The 19,120-nt window shown below is 46.7% G+C and overlaps 2 protein-coding genes across 2 annotated transcripts; both read right to left on the bottom strand.

Moving 5' to 3' along the window:
* Nucleotides 1-817: 817 nt before the first annotated feature.
* On the bottom strand, nucleotides 818-5,810 carry PTGER3 (prostaglandin E receptor 3). Its single transcript, XM_065657408.1, has 2 exons — nucleotides 4,986-5,810; nucleotides 818-1,105 (listed from the first exon to the last, which is right to left on the bottom strand). The coding sequence occupies exons 1-2, from the start codon at nucleotides 5,808-5,810 to the stop codon at nucleotides 818-820; spliced, it is 1,113 nt and encodes a 370-aa protein (XP_065513480.1).
* Nucleotides 5,811-8,148: 2,338 nt separating this feature from the next.
* ZRANB2 (zinc finger RANBP2-type containing 2) lies at nucleotides 8,149-18,839 on the bottom strand. Its single transcript, XM_065657284.1, has 10 exons — nucleotides 18,729-18,839; nucleotides 18,356-18,408; nucleotides 18,147-18,255; nucleotides 17,182-17,264; nucleotides 15,855-15,931; nucleotides 15,179-15,316; nucleotides 14,435-14,607; nucleotides 12,380-12,466; nucleotides 10,461-10,625; nucleotides 8,149-9,894 (listed from the first exon to the last, which is right to left on the bottom strand). The coding sequence occupies exons 1-10, from the start codon at nucleotides 18,782-18,784 to the stop codon at nucleotides 9,831-9,833; spliced, it is 1,005 nt and encodes a 334-aa protein (XP_065513356.1). The 5' UTR covers nucleotides 18,785-18,839; the 3' UTR covers nucleotides 8,149-9,830.
* Nucleotides 18,840-19,120: the final 281 nt, after the last annotated feature.

The following is a 19,120-nucleotide window of genomic DNA, read 5'->3' on the forward strand; positions in this document are numbered from 1 at the left end:
TCTCTTACAACCTGTTTATCGCTCTCTCCATCTGCTCAAAGTAGTTTTGTAGTCTGCCTTGCAAACAGCAATTCTTGGAATGCCCGGCTATTTCACAGGCTGCTATTTAAAGAAAAAAAAAGAAGTATTAGGTTTCTCGGCCGCGCTGTTTGTCCCACTGCTCCGTCCCCGCGGCAGATGAGCTGATTTTAGCATCACGCACAATGAGCATTTACCAGGACGAGCCCCCGTGTCACGAGACTCGCGCCGCCTTCAGTTCTCCAAAGAGACCGATGTACCCCCGTTGGTACAACACAACCTTTTCAGTTTTAAGCCCCTGAAATCCAGATAAAGCCTCCTAGTTTTGTCTTCCTTTCATTCTTGAGTTTTTTCCCCCTTTTCCCTTGTCCCTCCAGAAAAAAGGAGGGAGGAGGACTCTCTGAAGTAGATAATCTTAGTATTAAAATATACATAGGAGCGGATCTCTTCAGTAATTTAATCTGTTGAATCTGTCCCAAGTGTCCCCTGGTAGGAAACCCATTTTTTCTACCTTAACGCAAGAAAATTCCCTCCAAACTCTATTTGAGGCACACGAAACGTCATGTTCTGCAGCTCAGTTACGAATGGCAATGACAACAGAACGCAGCAACAAACTTAAGTCCTTCTTCTGTATTTAAGAATTGTTGGCACACTGGACAAACAATTATTTGGCAGTATAAATCCACCATTGTCAGCTATTTATGCAGACGCAAACATGTTACAGGTAGCCCAGTTCACAGTAAGATTTAAAACCGCTCGCTGGCTGAAGTCGTTTCCACACGAAGGGCTGAGTGTTCCCTCAGGCCTCGGTCTGCCGGTTCTCCTCGGTCAGAGCGATGGACCTCTCCTTCCACTGGTTGGTGGAGCACTTGGAGATGGCGCTGGCCAACTGGCACAACTTCTCCAGGAGGAAATTCCTGAAGAGCAGGTAAACCCAGGGGTCCAGGAGCTGGTTTAGCGAGGCCAAGCGCACGGCCGTCAGGAAGACACTGCAGATCTCCTGCAGGTCTGGGTTCTGCGTGTCCAGGGGGAAGCCCTTGCAGTGCTCCAATGACGTCTGGGTGAAGATCATCTTCAACATCATTATCTAAGGAGAGTTGGGAGGAAAAAGTGATATTTGTTAAGAGAGTGTGTCTGTGTTTCACTAGGGGTAGTCACATAGCACAAGGGGTGATGGTTTTAAACTAAAGGAGGGAGATTCAGGCTGGACATGGGGGAGGAATTGTTGGCCCTGAGGGTGGTGAGAGCCTGGCCCAGGTTCCCAGAGAGGCGGTGGCTGAACCATCCCTGGAGACATCCCAGGCCAGGCTGGACGGGGCTCTGAGCAACCTGAGCTGGTGCCGATGTCCCTGCTCATGGCAGGGGGGGCGCTGGGGACCTGGGGAGGTTCCTTCAACCCAAACTGTTCTGTGATTCTACGATTTTGAAGTGTCTCCTGTGCATGTGGAGGAGACGGACACCTGTGCATGATGGCTCTGCTGCACACCTAACTTTGCAAAGCTCAGTGGTACCACACGCTAAACAAACAGAAAGCGCAGGGAAGAGCCCGAGACTCGCCGCCAGTCATTCACAGCCCTGCCCAACGTCTCCACTTCGGCCTTTAGAAAGCGCCAGGACAAAGCCGCCAGCCAAACGCCAGGCCAGGTTTTCCCACAGAACGCTGTCCTGAGAGCACAGCGTCACCCAGAAACGGCACATCTGGGCTGCTGCTGTCCCCAGACACGGGGACACTCGGAGCAAGAGCGGCCAGGAGCAGAGGCTACGGGGGAGGATTTTTCCATTCCAAGAGACATTCTGGGTGCCAGATCATTCACCGTGTGTTGACCTTGGAAAGACCGAGATGAGTCCGGAAGGCAGGGCAGCTCGGATGGCAACGCAGAATTGTTTGTGTTTCTTTAAATAGAAGCAGTTGAGGATTTAATCTACTACCTTTAATTTAAATAAAACTGAAAATAAGTAACGGTGGGCAGAGCTTTTTAAAAGTACGGAGAGATACGGATCCCGACCGCATCAAAGAGACTCTCAACCACAGCCCCACCACTTCCCCCGCCGCCGCCGCCTGTTGGGACACTGCCACCGGCACCGGCACCGGCACCACCACAGCTCGCTCTACACCGCCTTCTCTTGTTCTTCTGTTAGTGAACCCTTGGACCCAACCTGGGGGAAAAGAATCTGAATACTGGGACAAACCAGAGGGGCTCCTCTGGCTCTTCCTTTGGGAACTCTGCAATGAGCCTTGTTTTCCAGACCTTGTCTTGTTCCTTTTGTTAGTGAACCCATGGAGCTACAAAAATACCAGGCTAATAAAATACATTTCCCAAGCAGACAACTGCTGCTTATTTTTGGTTTTATTACATAATATTCCTTTACTGGAATATTTATCGGACCCGCAATTGCTCTACTGGAAATTTTAATTGTTTGATGTCCTTAAACGTTGTTTATCATGGCCTGTACCGGTCTTCTAAACGAATTAAAAGAAGGACTGCAAAAGCTGGAGGAACAACATCAGGTGGAACAACACAATTTATGCCAATAAAAATTCTGGCTCAAAACGCATATGTTAATATAGTCAAAAATTGGTTTTATTAAATTAGAGTAAATAAAACGTTACTGTTATCACTGAATGTAATTTTCCATCACCATCAGACCTCCACTGCCCTGGTTTGCAAACTTACGACCAAAGACAAGCCGCATTTTGTGCGATATCTCTACAGTATCTGGCTGAGGTTGGCCTGTAGCTCACAGGGACTTTCCGGGGTTGTTTCTTGGGCTGGCGACCCTCCCCCTGACACGGTGCCGCTGCCCCGGGCAGCACTGCTGTACTGCAAAGAGTTCACCGGGAACTTCCACTGTACTTAGCGGGGAAAAAAAACCATAAAACACAAACATTTTCCCAAATATAATCTTCTAGTTTGTACTTTTCCTAATTTGTGCTTTGTAGTTGTACAGAAAACATTAAAGTGTTACGTATACAAATCCTTCTGCGGCTGCAGGAAATCAAGGATGCTGCTTGATCTCCAGCATATGAAGACCGGAGAACACGCTGATTAGCTGGAGAAGTTTTGCAGAACTCCACAGCGCAAATTATCTGCCCTCAAGTGTCGCTGCCGCACCGCCGGCGAATTCGCCCTGGATCCCAGCCGGGATGCCCAGCGGGGACCAGCCCCCCACACGGTCACGAAACACGTGCAGAGGGTCCAGATCAGCATCTCCTCACCCGGCCCTGCCCCAGCGTCCGGCCCCCGGCCAGCGACTCCGCTCACGTCCCACCGCCCCGCGCTCCCCCACCAGTGTTTTCGGAGGTGCCCGCGGTGTTAGCACAGCCTCTGCTCCGGGCTCAGCTTTGCTAACTCATCCCATTAGCACTGCCCATTAACTCGCCCCATTAACCCTTCCCGCGGACCCGTCCAGCGCAGCGCGGGCAGCCGTACCGGTTCGGCTCCCGACTGCTAAACCTGCAAAAACACCACGGGAAGCAAAGCACCCAGAGGGGTCCCTGCGTCCTCACGGGTTATGCTGAGCACGCGGGGGCTGAAGGAACACAAACAGCGTCCCTCATCTCGGAGGTTTTCTCTCTGTTCTCCAAGGCTGGTTAAACCCCTGGGCGCGATGGCTCCGTGGTCCTGCTCCAGGGAGCATCTCGGGGCAGAACCCACATCCCAACAGAACGGCTACAAAAACACGGGCTGGGAGACAAACGCGTCCTTCATTTAATGAACGCCTTCCCGTTTTTTCAGCTGTTTAATTACAGACAAGCGTGCAACAGTTAACTTCAGTAAAATAAAGAAATCCTGGTGTCTCCCCTCGGGACTTCACTGCGCCCGTCAGTGGGACAGCAGAAATGGGACAGGGCAGCCACCTGGTTTAACTAATCAAACCCAATGTTCCTCAGGGCTTGCGGGGGCAGAGCATTATTCTTTGCTTGCAAATTCTCACTGAATTTTCATTGTGGTTTCATATTTCACTTTTGTCGCAAGCTGTTAACGATCTCTAGAAAGTTAACTCACAGCCTCTCACTTTGGGGAAGTGTTATTTTGGAGATTTTATGGCGTTTCAATTAATTTACAAGGATAATGTTACTAAATTAATTTGTTTTCTCTTTTTACCTCAGCCCCGTCAGCTTTGTCGGCCATTCCTCATGTCACAGCCCCATTCACGAGAGCTCAAGTTCTCTGTGCAGAAGAGGAGAAATCCTTCTCCGGCCATTAGGTACCTCTCACATAACTTCCAATACCCACAGCCACCTTCAGCCCCTTCCTGCTTATGGATCCCAAGCACAAACTTTCCAAAAACCATACTATCCTCTGGGAACAGAATAAGCCTCCCTTTTCAGCCAGGGTACCAGACTCGCGAGTGTGCAGAGAGATGTGGATTCAGCCTCCTGCACTCGTAAACCACGAGGAGGGGTTTACTCCAGCTTGACAAGAAAGAAACGGCATAAGCGAGGAATAACAAAATAGTGGAAACAAATGCCAGGGTCCTTTAAAAAAACAGAAACAAGCCCAGAACGCTGCCATAAATAAGATACAGTGAGCGACCTGCTGAAGACCAGAAGGCACAAGCAGCACCTTTTCTCATAAAGCACTGAAATAAGTTTAACTCTAAGGCGGCAGCAAATAAAAAATTGTCAATGGCCGTTTCCCAAGGGCACAGGGCTCCATCGCTGTAAGCCCTTGATAAATTTCCTCACAGGTCCCTCCACATGAGGAACGAGCCTGTTGTGGCACCACGGTCCCGTCACCCTCAGAGCCTTGGGGTGCTGGTGATGGGCTGCGCAGGGCGGGAGCCACCGTGTCCTCCTACCAGCTCCCCACGCCTGGCACCCCCGGGCTCTGTCCCTGTCCCCGCTTTCCCCAGAGCCCACGCACGGCCACACCGTCCCCGCGGAACCCGAACCGCCACTGCCACCGCCCTGTCCCGAGGGAGGGGGCCTGGGGTTAACCCGCGCTGGGGGCTGAGGGACCTACCAGCAGCGGTGCCCAGCAAACCAAGAGGATGCACGAGATCCCCAAGAGCTGGATGAGCGTCTCTGCGGTGATCCGTCCCCACTGCTTGCTGGAGTGCGACATGGTCGCTTTGTTCCGGCAGCGAGACACCATGGCCTCCACGGTGACCAGGTTGCACACCACAGTCACCACGAGCGAGAGGAGCCCCAGGAGGGCAAAGATGGAGGTGAAGACGAGGTTCCTGGTGAGCTGGCTGTTGCTGGTGCTGACGAAGCACCAGGTCCCGGGCCACTGCACCGTGTACTCGCCCAGGCCGATGACGGGCAGGAGCCCGAAGGCGCAGATGAACAGGCAGATGCCGAGCATCACCATGGTGGTCACCCGCGTGTTCATGTGGCTGGCGTACCAGTGGGGCGTGCGGATGGCCAGAGTCCTCTCCACGGCCATGACACTGGCGATGAAGAGTGGGCAGAGGCCGAAGACCGTCATGTTGAAGCCAAAGAAGATGCAGAGGTTGTGCGTGGGGTCGATGGTGTCCCAGGAGCGGTCGGCCAGGTAGACGGCGATGACGATGGGGCTGATGAGCAGCTGCCCCAGCAGGTCGGTGAGCGCCAGGGAGAAGATGCACAGCAGGAAGGATCGCTTCTGCTGGTTCTCCTTGGCCCGGTAGCAGCGGACGACCAGCACCAGGGCCAGCATGTTGCCCACCAGGCCGACGATCATGAAGGTGAGCGGGAACGCCACGGTCACGGCCCCGCAGCACGCCGCCCGCTCCGTCCCGTTGTCCGGCACGGCGCCGGGCTCGCTGCCGTTGGGGCCGCCCGGGCACTGCGGGCCCCGGCTCATCCCGCCGGGCTGCCGGGGCGCCGAGCGCCGCTCCCTGCCCGGGCGGTGGCGGCGGGGCGAGGAGCGGCCGCTCGGGAGGCGCTGCCGGCCGGGGCGCCGCGGGAGGAGCCGTTATGAGACGGGGCGGGCGGGGGAGGCGGTGCTCCGCGCGGGGCGGAGAGGCGGCACCGCACAGCCCGGCACGGCCCGGCACAGCCCGCACGGCCCGGCGGAACCCGGCACGGCCCGGCACAGCCGGCACGGTCCGGCAGAACCCGGCACGGCCCGTCAGAACCCGGCACGGCCCGTCACAGCCGGGTCGGTCCATCAGAACCCGGCACGGCCCGTCAGAACCCGGCACGGCCCGTCACAGCCGGGACGGTCCATCAGAACCCGGCACGGCCCGGCAGAACCCGGCACGGCCCGTCACAGCCGGGACGGTCCATCAGAACCCGGCACGGCCCGTCACCTCCCTCGGGCTCGGGAGCGCTGCGGGGCGCAGGCCGGGGCTGGGGCGCAGGAGCGCTGCGGGGCGCTGGCCGTGCCCCGCCGCGGGGGCGGCTCCCGCGGGCTCCGCGCTGCGGTGTCCCCGCCGGCCCCGGCGCTGCCCCAGCCGGTCCGCGGGCTCTGCTGCCCCCGGGCGGCAGCGGGGCTGGACCTGTCCCTGTCCCTGTCCCTGTCCCTGTCCCCCCCCCGGGGCTGGCCCTGGCCCCTTTCCCCCGTCCCCACCCGGCGCTGCCCACCCGCCGCTGTCCCCGTCCGTGGGTGCAGCTCTGGGACAGGGCTCAGCTGATCCCTGGCTTGACAAGGACTCGAGCGCCAAGTCCTTTCTAACGGAACACGACATGAAATTGTCACGGTCACCAGTTAAGATGTGGTTATGGAGAATGAATCCCCAGGTCCCGCGCGGTCCGAGCCCAGCCCGCAGTGCCAAGCCCAGCGCTCAGCTCCCGATCCTCAAAATCTGCTTTTCAGAGGCTCTTCCCGATACTTGGATGAAAGGCGCATCAGTACTGTTCGGAGCTACCCTGCCCACCTTGCTATTTGTGTTTCAACATCTGTTTCACAGTCCTGCACTGAAATGACAAAGGTTCCAAGTGTCTTCAACAACACGGGTATTTTTCATTACTCTTGAAATGTTATTTATGCTCAATTACTCCCCAAAGGTGGGCTGATGATGCTGTTACTGCATTTAAAATGCCATAATTTAAGATCAGTCTGCTCATCAGCAATGTAAGCCCAGGTTGCAACGTTATCCCCCATAAAGCCAACAGAATGAGATGCAGCAAACGCCTAATGCACCCAAAGGGCTGGAAAAGTTGCACATTACTGGGTGCAACTACTGACCTGCAGTAGCTCATTGCAACCACACTTGAGTTTGGGGGTTAGTGAGACCCAACACAGACCATCTGATCTCTGGTTGCTTGTTCCCTGGCATGGACACAAAGCCATCGTGTTCCAAGATGCACCAATACATACATTTTCATGCTTTTTATTACTAATTGACTATCTGAAGAAAAAGGGAAATGTTTTTCATTAGTGGATTTTACCCTGCTGCCAAATTTACCTAAAACTAAAGGCTAGTCTGTTTTTATTTAGAATCACTTCCTAGTCTTCAGTTACCGCAGCAGAATGCTTACACAAAACCACCATTGCTTTCAAAAATGTATTTCATTTATCTCAGATCAGCACATTAACTTAAACTCATCCAAACTTCCTCCTTTGCCATGGCAAACGTCACTGATCTTTGGCAAAGCTGCCCAGAAATACCTGTTAGTTCTACAGGCAGCAATTTACCTGACCCCAAAGGCTACACTGAGGCCAAGGGAAATAATTTATAGTGGAACGGAAAAATCAACTGTTAGGGCATCTGGAGACAACGTCACCATCCAACACACACCTTTTTAGTGCCTGAGCTTAACCCAGCTTTGTGTCTTATCAGATGCGGACCACATTTGGTTCTAGTTTATTTGCTGATCCAGTAAGTAAAAAGAGATCTTTTGTGTCATTTATGACCAGCAAACGCTACCATAGGCGCTCTGCTTTTGCATTCGAAAATGTAGAAATCAAACTGATTTAAACATACTGCTTTCTCTGAAAACTTTCTGAAAGGACAACATGGAACATAGACAGCAGAAAATACCCTGAAGATTTGTAAAAGCTCATTTTAAACATGCTACTGCCTTAGTCCACAAATAGTTCCAGTGCTGAAAGAGGTGAAATAATCTGAGAATGTGTGACAGGTGTGGGCACGTAGGAGCAGGTATTGCCCTGCTTGTGCTGCAGTAACAGAGAACACCATCACGCAGGCTGTAAAGAAAGATTTGCTTCTGTTCAAGAGAAAGCACTCGCCACAGGGTTGACTCACAGCTTTTATTTACACTTGTCTACAGAATCAGTTTGCCTTACATTTTATCTAAGCCCAATGAAACCTTAATTTCCCTTTGCCTGTAGCCTATCGTGTGCTAAATTTAAAAACTTCCATCTGTTAAGTACGGCAACAATTTTAATACAAAGCACGAGAAGAAAACCAAAGGCTAACAACATAGCGTCTAGATCTGATCTTTACAATTTAGTAGTTGGACTTGGAAGCCGTCAGAGGCACAGTTACAAACTAACCTGCTCTTGTGCAATCTACATACATTTAGCATGGAAATTAGATAAAAAAGAAAGCACTAAAGAAGAAACTGCAGAGCATTTTTTTCTGCAAAACGATTATCAAAATATTTCTACACCAAAACCACTTTGCTTATATACCAGTCCAAAATAAAGGGTTTAAAAAAAAAAAAAAAAAAGCAAGCAGAACATAGGTTTTAAATTTTGCTCCGTTTGTTTTTGTGCAGTTCATTTAAAAAAAGCAGCGGTCAAATATGGGTTTGGAAGTTTTACTACTGAAATCAAGCGATATATTGCTGTTTTCTTGCTTAAAAAGAAGAGTTTTCCTTAACATACTTACCTTTTGATGGCACTGAAGATACTTAAACCCTTCTTAACCAAACAGAGCTCAAGAGAGACCAGGGTTTAATGGGATATTGCTAGTAAAATAGATTCAATAAAGCATTTTAAGCCATAAATTATGTTTAAGGGAAGAAGAATGACTGAGGAAGAACACATTTAAGATGTCAGAACTTTCTACACAGTTTATTAGTTTTCATTTTAAAATATAAATAAAAATCAGATACCTTGAAAATTTTAAGTCAGCCCCCAATGCATTTTACAGCCGGCCTGCAGAAGCTTCACGTGATTCCAAGGAGCCAGTTCCACACTCCTGCATCTCAAGGGCAGCTCCTAAATGATCCTTTTGCTAGAAGGATCGCAGAGTCCCGGGTCCCTGCACGTGCGATACCGCAGCCAGAACCCGCTGCAGAAAGGGCACTGTCCTGACTGCGGGAAACCACCTCTACAGTCCAAGGAACCAAGTCTAACGCGCTCTCTGCAGCGTCATACCATGGCCTGGGCATTTCACGGCTATTGTGCACTGAGCGTAGCTGAAGAGAGGGGCGTCCAGCTACACTTCAACACAGGAAAATAACAAATACTTAGACCTAAGTACTCACTACGGCCGCCGAGTGGGTAACGTCGGCCCTACAGCTACGCTCATCTCTTGTGGTCCCACACGAGCTCCACCAAACAAGCTCCGGAGCTGGATGTAGAAAGCTCATGGGTTCTTCCAGTATTCCTCAGATACTTGTCATTGTCACACGAAGAGCAGAGCTGTGTCAGAACAGATCCAACCTGTGCCTGCTCACACGTGTCAGAGCCAGGAGTTGAGTAACTGAGTCTTTAAAAACAATAAAAACCCCTTTACTCCAACACTAGCACTTCACAGCTCCTCTGGGGAGTTTATGGCTTAAAATGCTACCTCAAGTTTTGTTTCATGACTGAACAAAGCTGCAGTTTTCCAGAAAGCAAGGACAGACATGCACCTCTACTAGCAGATTTAGCACTTCTGACCAAGTAAGACACCAAATTCTTAAAAATGTCTCATGCACTGACTGGAATTTTTTTTTTTTTTTTTTTTTCAAATGTGAGCTTTACTCATTATTTCTTTTTAGAACTTGTACGGGAACCAGAATGGGAAGATCCAGATGATGATCTGCGGCGTCTGTAAGATATAAACGGAGAAAAGCATGCAAAGAAGTAAGTTGCAATTAATTTTGGCATCCACTTTGAGTAGTCTGCATCCTACAACAGCTGGAAGCCAAGTATTTCTGACAGGGGCCTCCTAAGAACATAGAAGTAGATAGAATATTCTGTAGAATACAGAAATAACTAAGCTCATGAATGTGAATTTAATACTGAAAACTAAGTTTAATACTGAAAGTAGAATACAATTTCTAAATGCAATCTTTACTAATGAAAATAAATCAGTAAGGTACAGGTTAACACTTTCACACACTGTAAGAATGGTGACTTGGGTCTTTCTATGGACATGCTCCTAGCAGGAGGAGGTTTCATTGGAGGGGAAAAAAAAAAAAAAGGCAATTACAGAGGTTTTAATAGGTAGGAATAGTAGAGGAGGGGAGAAAACTACTTTTAATATCAGGATAACTGATCAGATTCAATTCTTTCCCAGTGAACCTCAGTCCTTCAGTTAAAAAAAAAAAAGAAAAAGAAAAAAAATCATCACACATTTAAATACACCCATTCTTATTCTACATAAACCCAAACCTTTCGGGTGACCGTGATCTCGATCGTCTTTTTTTGCGATCACCAGATGAAGAAGATCTAGAGCGACTTCGCTTCTTGCTTCTCTCGGGGGAAGATGATGAACGAGAGCTTGAGTAAGATCTTTTTCTTGGGGTGGAAGACCCCCTGTAGGACCTGGAGCTGGATCTTTATTAAGAAATAAATCAGATTTAATTCTGGTATAATAAAGAACAAAGAAAGAACACAAAGAGACAGTTTCCATGAACACTCACTACTCTGTTTACATCAGCATTTTTAGTTATCTGCCAATAAAGACTTTCACTGCTGTGGTAGTTTCCTTAATAAATTTTGCTAAATAGTGTTTCCGGAATGACGCATTTTGACAAAGAAGTGACAGAAGATGGGGATGGGAAGTAGCTACGCAAGGACCTTCCTCAGTAGTTAAATTCAAAGCAAAATGGTTTGAAACCCACAGATGTAACGCAGATTTCACAATGTTTCGCTTCACATTAATGGATATTTCACATTGGAAATTTGTCAAGTGATTTTTATCTAACCAGAATAGTAAAAACCCTCAGAAGGTGTATTTACAAATCTCAAAACAAATCTGGGTAGAGAGCAAGACCTTCCACAACCAAAATATTAAAAAACCCCTCTTAGAATACAGTCACTTTGGCATTTAAAAAAAATGAAGCAGCTTCACTTACAAGGACTCAAAAATCACTCTGGTTATTAAAAAAAAAAAACAAAAACACTTGTGGGAAAAGTAATAGAGCTAGAAAGTCCTCAACTGTAATTCAAAACATGTCTAAAACCACCTACCAGTAGTTTGGGTTTTTTTTGTTGTTGTTGTTTTTTGGTTTTGTTTGTTTGTTTGTTTTTGGTTTGTTTTTTTGTGGTGTTTTTTGTTTGTTTGTTTGGTGGTGGTTTTTTGTGGTTTTTTTTTTTTTTTTTTTTTTTTTTTTTTTTTTTTTTTTTTTTTACAGCAAGCTGGGTATTTCCAGCCCCACCACCACAGTGTATGCTGTTGGTAAAGCACTGTCAGGGCTCTCGCTGCAGCCAGCCCAGCGGCCCCGTTTCTCACAAGCCCACACGCTGGGGCAGCCGGTGTCGTGGGGCACCAGCAATGAACCCAGCTCAGCGTCTGCTGAGGACACAAACACCCTTTTCTCTTCCTAAAAGCAGGGACTCCATCTCACGCTGACCCTCATGGGACAACCCACAGCACGTTTCTGCTACCAAATGTCTTCCCAACTTCCATTTCTTTTCCTGAATACAGGTTTAAGATTCTCTGCCTGTGCGGAGGTGGGACAGATCTTCGTTCCACCGCAAAGGGCAAGTCCTGCCACAGGGCCCCCGTGCAAGGACACCTCGAGGAATTCATATGGTTTTGTGACACATCCCCACGCAGCTCCATAACCGCCACACGGCAAACACCAGCCAGCTCCAACTCCTGTCAGCTGCTCGCAGGGTTTACTATCAATGTTTTTATCCATTTCCTCCACATTCTAAAGACAACGGCTGCACTATCTAGTGGAAGTTAGCTACGGCAGATAAGTTATCACTAAGCACAAAGCCACAAGTATTGTATATTTTCTAATACTCTTCCACATCAAGGAGCCGAAGTGGAAACGGCAAACACAGCACGAATGACTGGAGTGAGCAAACACACATTCAAATTCTTCTTCCTTCCAAGAGATGTTCTGTGGCAACCACTCATCTAGTTTAGATCAGACTTAACTCTTCAACCACAACCTCGCACTCTCAAGAAATACATCTGTGGTGGTAACTACCCCACGCAGAGACCCCAGGAATTCTGACTTCCGAGGTAAAAACGAGTTAATGTTTTTTGACCGGCACAATTTTACAATGGAATCAACAAGCGGTTGGTTCTTCTGCTCTTTTTTCTCTCTGCAAGCACGGAGTGCTACCTCATTCACCTTGATTTCGACCCACGAGATCTAGACTGTTCTCTGGAACTGGAACGAGATCTTGATCTGGAACTGGAAGAACTTCTTGAATGGGACCTGAAACAACACGAAGATATTCTTTCCAGTGTCTGCCTCGTATTTAGCAGAATAACTGCACTGTTAGCAGCAGAGACAACGAGGCATCAGTACCACTAAACAAGTGACAATGTCCCCCTACCCCCAGTATCACCGTGGTACATTTTAAAACAGAAACTTTAAAATATAAGATGATGCATTAAAAATTTATGAGAGTCAGCTTTGTATTACTTTTCCTATAGCACAAAAGTTAAACAGGATTGCAGCTATTTGGCAAAATGAAACAACTGTGTGTCTATTAACTATTTCACGAAATCAATGTCTTATCTTTTAATTTGTGCCTTAACTTGAAAACCATCAGTTTCTTTTCAAAGCAGAGTAGTTAAGAGCATTAAGACCAGCGAGCTCCAGTTCTGCTCAGGTAAGTTCTCATGAGCATTTTGGAAGCAGTTTCAAGTTTTTGTTAAGACTTTCCCCTGCATTAAAAGTTAAATAGTAGCTAATTCTTGGCTAAAATTCAGACATATCCAACCCTACTTGTAACTAGTCAGAACTGTTTTCAAATTTTTCATGTCAATGGATTTTCTTTAAGGCACAAACCACAAGAGATGTAAAAATGGTAGCGGACTTCCAGTAACCATTGTAGAAAGAATGCATTGCAATCAAATTCTTAAAAATATTTTCAGGAAAAATACATTATACATGCTGTCAACCTCCCAGTTTATATTGTTACCATGTCTTTTTCATTTTACTGTGCAAAACAAAAGCAGTATGAACACACATTAACTAGAAAGTATATTTAAAATTTTAAAAAAGCATAAAGAAGTATCCACAAATGGCAAGTGATATTTCCAATTAATTATCTGCAGCCAGAAGCAAAAAGTTCAACAGAAAGTTGAAAGATCCCCAGCAAATTTCAATCAGGACAAGCTACTTCGTACTTCACTGTTAGCAACTGTGCACTAGTGAACAAAGCTATGGCCAGATGAAGTTTTTCTCTCCTCTCTGACCTTCCCAGCCCTAAACCTGAGAACTGCACTCAAATATCTAATTTTTCAGAGAAGAGGCAGTATGAAAAAAAGCACAATAGCAATGGGGAAAAAGACAAAACAGGGAGAGTGGCTGACGTGTGGTTAGTACAAGGGTATGCAGGATTCGGGCAGTGATCACAGCGCTGAGAGCAGAGAGGTGCAGCGACAAAGTTTGGAACATTAGAAGAAACTTGGACTGTACGTATATGAACTTTATGTATAAATCTATGAGCCAGTACCAATCTGAAGTCTCAAACCTAACGGTATCATCCTTGTCTCAGCTGTACGGCAGCTAAAAAGCTACAACATGATTTACATCATCTGATTACAAAACATTTCTTGAATTGTTCATATATTACTAAATATAATAATAATGTGAGACCTTACATCTACCCAGTAGACCTTTTTTGTGGCCCCGTGATCAATATAAACCTTTATTGTTATCCTGACAAAATTGCCATTGTAGTTAGAGCTTTGTCGCTTGCCATCAAACTAAGTTCAAGTTTCTTCTCTTTATTTCGGGGATATTTTTCACTCTGTCCTTTCCCTGAACCTGTCTGGACTGCATCACCATTGCCCTTTTCTGCCATCTTCTCCTACTTTAACAATCTCCCACCTTCTGCTTCTCTGCCCAACATTGCTAAAAACAGTTCACTCATTTAATCACATATGGCCAACAAGCCTAAAAATAAAAACTAAGTTATATTTTTAAAGATATTTGAAGGATTCAACCGAAATATCAACTTAAATTCACTAAAACAAGCAACAAGACACATGAAGCCTTCCTGCTGAAGACCACAGAGGGCAGAACGGAACATTAACTACCTGTGGAAACTCTGTATATAACATTGTTAACATTATTAAACTAAAACTGTAAGGCAATCAAGAAAAAAAAGTAAATAAAGAAGTTAGATACTGACATTTTGCCTGGCGTTACCCTTGACCTGTACCCGTTTACCTGGACCTAGACCTTGAGCTTGAGTGAGAGGATGAGCGCGATGAAGATCGGGAGTGGGAAGATCGAGACTTAGAGCGACTGCGCCTATTGGATTTCTTTTTCTTATTAGCGTCCTCTTCTTCACTGGCATCAAGATTATATTTTGAAAGGTCAGCATCATCTTCATCCTCATCCTGAAAAAACAGATATACAAAAAATACCTAAGAAATACTTTCTCTTCAGTTAGTGTTTTGTACTTATTTTATGGTTGATTTTGTGCTCTTTTTTTAACCTTTGAAAATATCGTTGTTAGTGCATCAACGAGATCCACCAATTTAGGAGTGAAGAGTGACTGAAAATTTGTGGTTCAAAGCAAACTAATAAAAAGGCTGCAAAAACCTCATCTGAAATCCCATTTTCTGTTATTTCATGAAGTTAATAAAAACACAGACATTCATTTTTACCAATTACACAAAAAGGTTCCAAATATAGATCTCAGAATTTTGGATCCTGATCTCAGATAAGCTTATAATTCTTGATGGCTTCAAAAAGTGAGACATCTTTGAATGGAGGCATTTGGAACCAAAGAGAGCTTGTGCCCACACCTTACAGAAGCTACAGGCACCGTAATTCTGACAGCTACTCCTCGATGATGCTCCAAAGACAGCGAAAAATACAGACCAAACCTTACCTACTACCAGTAAACAGTATCGTAGTAATGATTAAAAAATAATTGCTGGAAAAATAACAAATAAAACATGCTACCTCATCCAATTTATATTTGGAGAGATCTTCATCCTCATCCTCCTCATCTTCCCCTTCAGATTCCTTATCTTCCACTTCCTTCAGGATAGACGCAGGACCAACCGCCTTCCCTCTATACTTTTTCTTTTTGCGTCCAAACTAAGAAATTTTATTCCATTAATACACGATTTAATCAAAAGTAATTTCCAACTGTATATTTTGATAAAACTTCGATGAGAAAATAAGCGCACATCAGTTTCAAACAAGATATTACTCTAAGGAAAAGGGAAGTACCACGAAACACCAATCAGCAACAGCGAAGCTTGTCTGAGATACGATTGGTACCCACAGACAAAGCTAATGGAAATTCGAACACACCAGTACTTCATATTTGTGTCTACAGGTCTATCTTTATGCAATAGTGTTGAACATTTGGCTGAAAAGAATGCACGTGCCCCTGAAGGCAGCTCCTTCAGAAGTTTAATAAATTCAGCCTATACCAGTTTAATTTGAACTCATTCTTAGTTTTAGCCCTCAAAAGACACAACAGGCACGTTCACTTTCAGTTCCAAAATTTTACGCTTGAGCATCTCACAGAGAGACACATCGCAACGTGTTTCTGACCAGCGCAAACGTGTGCCCTCTAAATGCACCGCACAGCATGTGTCTCCAGAGTAAAACCTGGGTCTGGCCTTACCTCATCGTACTCCCCGTCTGACTCTTCCCGTTCTATATATTCGACGTTCTCTCGTTCGTTAAATCCTCCTCCATATCCTTTAAAAAGTGGTAAAACAAGACAATTGCTTGAGTTGCACCCAATTCAGGTACAGTAAGCACAAAGTTTATTCTAAACTTTCACAGAGGTGCTGGAAGTTTCGGTGGATTTATGAACATAAGCCATAAAAATGTACATGATCTCAAGAGGAAGAAGAGTTGTCCCCACACATGTTTATTAAATATAGTTCCTCAGAAACCTAATGGAGAAAATGGATTAAGACACCTAAATGACACAGAAGCAATGGTGTTTAAAAGAATGAAAAAGATCAAAATCAGGATTCTAGCTGTGCTGAGCAACACACGCAGCTCTATATCTGTTATCAGGGAGCAATAAAAGCATCCTGCAGTTGCACAGAGTTGTACAATGGTCAAAATTTGCCTTAAGATTCTTTCTATTCCTTTTTATCCCAAGTGGCAAACTCAAATGGCTCACTTTAATTTCAAGTAACTTCGTAATTTACTGCAAGTGTGCGCAACATGCTGGGTGTCCTACACACAACTGCAAAGCTACTCTGAAGGGCACCAGAACTTGAAAAAATAATTTAATTGTCAAAAAAATTAATTATATGAAATAGAATTAAGTATTATTCTTTAATATTCTTACAGTACTAAATAGGAATATTAAAAATATTGTTTTTCCTTTCAAATAATAAGCTCTGTGCTCTTCCCCATGCTGCTTTTTTTTCCACTGCATTAGAGTTACACTCTGTGCATTAACTTCTCTGCCTGACCCGGTTTGCAACGGTAACAGTACAGACGTTCTGGCCGCGCTGTAAGGATGATATCGCTGTCCTGGTTACCGCCCAGTTCATTGTTAATGCGGGAGGAGATTAAAATGCGTCACAGTTTGATCAAGCCTCCAGCCTCATTAAGAGATCAGAATCTAATCACACAGGCTCCACGCGCCACTCGTGCAGCTGCCGAGTCCTCTGCAGATGGGCGCCACGAACACACGACCTCTTCAAATTTAACAAAACGTTGTGTTATTCCTCCCAAACGTCTTAGTATTGAAATTGAATATCGAGGCAGTTTAAGCTGAATGTTCGTTGACTTTCCCAATGAAACCATCACACACTTTACACGCTGCTAAAAGTCATCACGCCCAAGCACCTACACATTTATGTGCATGTGAAAGATCCATCAACTGCTAATTCTGCTGCAAAAACAACCCCTTTAATTAAATTATATCAACTTATAAAAAAGACTTTTTCTTACAATAGAGTATTTTAAAACCATTTACATCTTACCTGTCCTCTCCTCCAGTTTAGCGTACTTTGGGGTATTACACATGTTACATTCTGATCTTCTGGCCCAGTTCACGTTACCACATCTTCAAAGGCAAGAAGAACAAAACGGACATAAGAAACAATTTATTCCACATCAAAAACCTTAGATGTTGAGGCAACACTTAAAAAAAAAAAAAAATCATAAAAATGTATTTGCCAAGTTGTGGCGGTGATCTGCAGCCACCAGCACAACACGATTAACCGCAGGGCCAACAGTCATGAGACGCTCTTAGCTTGGAACGACACAACAACCCTGAATGAGGGGACTCCTCGGACAGTGGGACCAGGTGCCGCCCAGGACACCGGCCCTTCTCTTGCTGCGGAACAGAGCAAACCAAAACACAACAAAGTTTGCAGAAAAAAAAATTAAAATTCCAGGTTTCCCTAGTCAGACAGCTTACTCAATCAGCAAAACCTGAATTCTTTAAAGCACTCCAGAAAATCTGAAAGCACCTTTCAAAAAATCAAAGGATTTTATTAAATAATCTTTTCCTAATTTAGATCTCAGTATTCTCCACTGATGGCTTGGAGGAACATCTAAGAATTTAACTACGTGCTAAACTATTAAATATTTAGTGAATGTTAACAGTAAAGTATCATCCAGCAATGAAGGCGTTATTTCCATTTACCCATTTCTTCTGAACTTGAAAAGTGTCTCAGCTCATCAAAGAAAAACATAAACTTTAATCTCTCCAGTCTCGATATTTTAAAATCTTTCACCAGCCATGTTAATTTAGTAGCTGCTGTCTAGCACACTAAAATGACCAAAATCCTCACAGCAAAACAGCACTAGTGGAACAGCTGCGAGTTTTGATCGCTCCTCCCTCACCAGTACAACTAAATCTACACTGAGAACACTGAGTATCCCACTGCAGACGTGCTGTGCGGCTCCGAGAGGATGCTCTGCGGTTCTCAGCAGCCCATACGTTTTACACTGCCAGTCGTTCGCGCTGAAGAGGCCGCGGCTCTTCTCAGCGAGCGTCTTTCCTATTTCAGTCCCTCCTGCTTTCATCATTTTGGCTTCTGTCGTTTTCTCTGGGAAAGAAAACAGAAACAAAAACCAAGCGGTTAACCGTCTTGTTAAAAAAACCCATAGAAATAGAGGAGAAAAAGGCATTTCATCTCAGACACTCACCTCTTCCACATCTGTTACAGCTGGTTCTTCTAGCAAAGTTAACATTCCCACACCTAAAAATAAAAAGAGAAGGGGGGCGGTAGGTAACTGAACGCTGGAAAATGCCCACACACGAGACTTAATAAAAACGCCTTTATATTTCAAATCGAACTTGCGCCCAATTAAAGCACGACGTTTCTGAGGCCGTGCCCGACCCGGGGCGGGCTGAGGGGCCCGGAGCTGCGGAACCCCCGGGGCAGCTCCCCCGGCCCGGCCCGCCAGCGGGACCCGCCCGGCCCGGCACAGCGGGGGGGCGGCCGCCGCTCCCCGGGCCCCGGCGCTGCCCCGGGCCGCTGCCGCCCCGCAGCCCGGCCGCCCCGCCGGCCCCGCTCACTTCTTGTCGGGACAGATCCAGTCCCCGTCGCTCACGCGGAAATTCTTGGTCGACATCTTGGGCCCCGCCGAGCCGAGCGCCGCCGCGCAAGAGGACCGGGGTCCTGCGCCGGGCGGGCTGTCCGGACCCCGCCTGCGCCCTGCTGCCGCAGCGAGGGGGGTAGCCGCAGAGGGTGGATTTTGGTCAGGCAGCGGCTCGGACGCCTCAGCTCAGCAGCGGGAAGAGGAGGCGAAGGAAGGCGCGCCCCCCAGCGGGCCGGCGGGATGCGCATGCGCATTGCGGTTGGCGGGGGCGGGCATGGGCGGGCAGGGGTCTGAGGAGAGGGGCTGGATCCCCTGTGTCTGTTGTGGAGCCCCTCTGTCCGCCAGCCCTGGGAGTGTGAAGGTCCCTCG

The sequence above is a fragment of the Caloenas nicobarica genome, chromosome Z (genome assembly GCF_036013445.1).
Source record: "Caloenas nicobarica isolate bCalNic1 chromosome Z, bCalNic1.hap1, whole genome shotgun sequence".
NCBI lineage: Eukaryota > Metazoa > Chordata > Aves > Columbiformes > Columbidae > Caloenas > Caloenas nicobarica.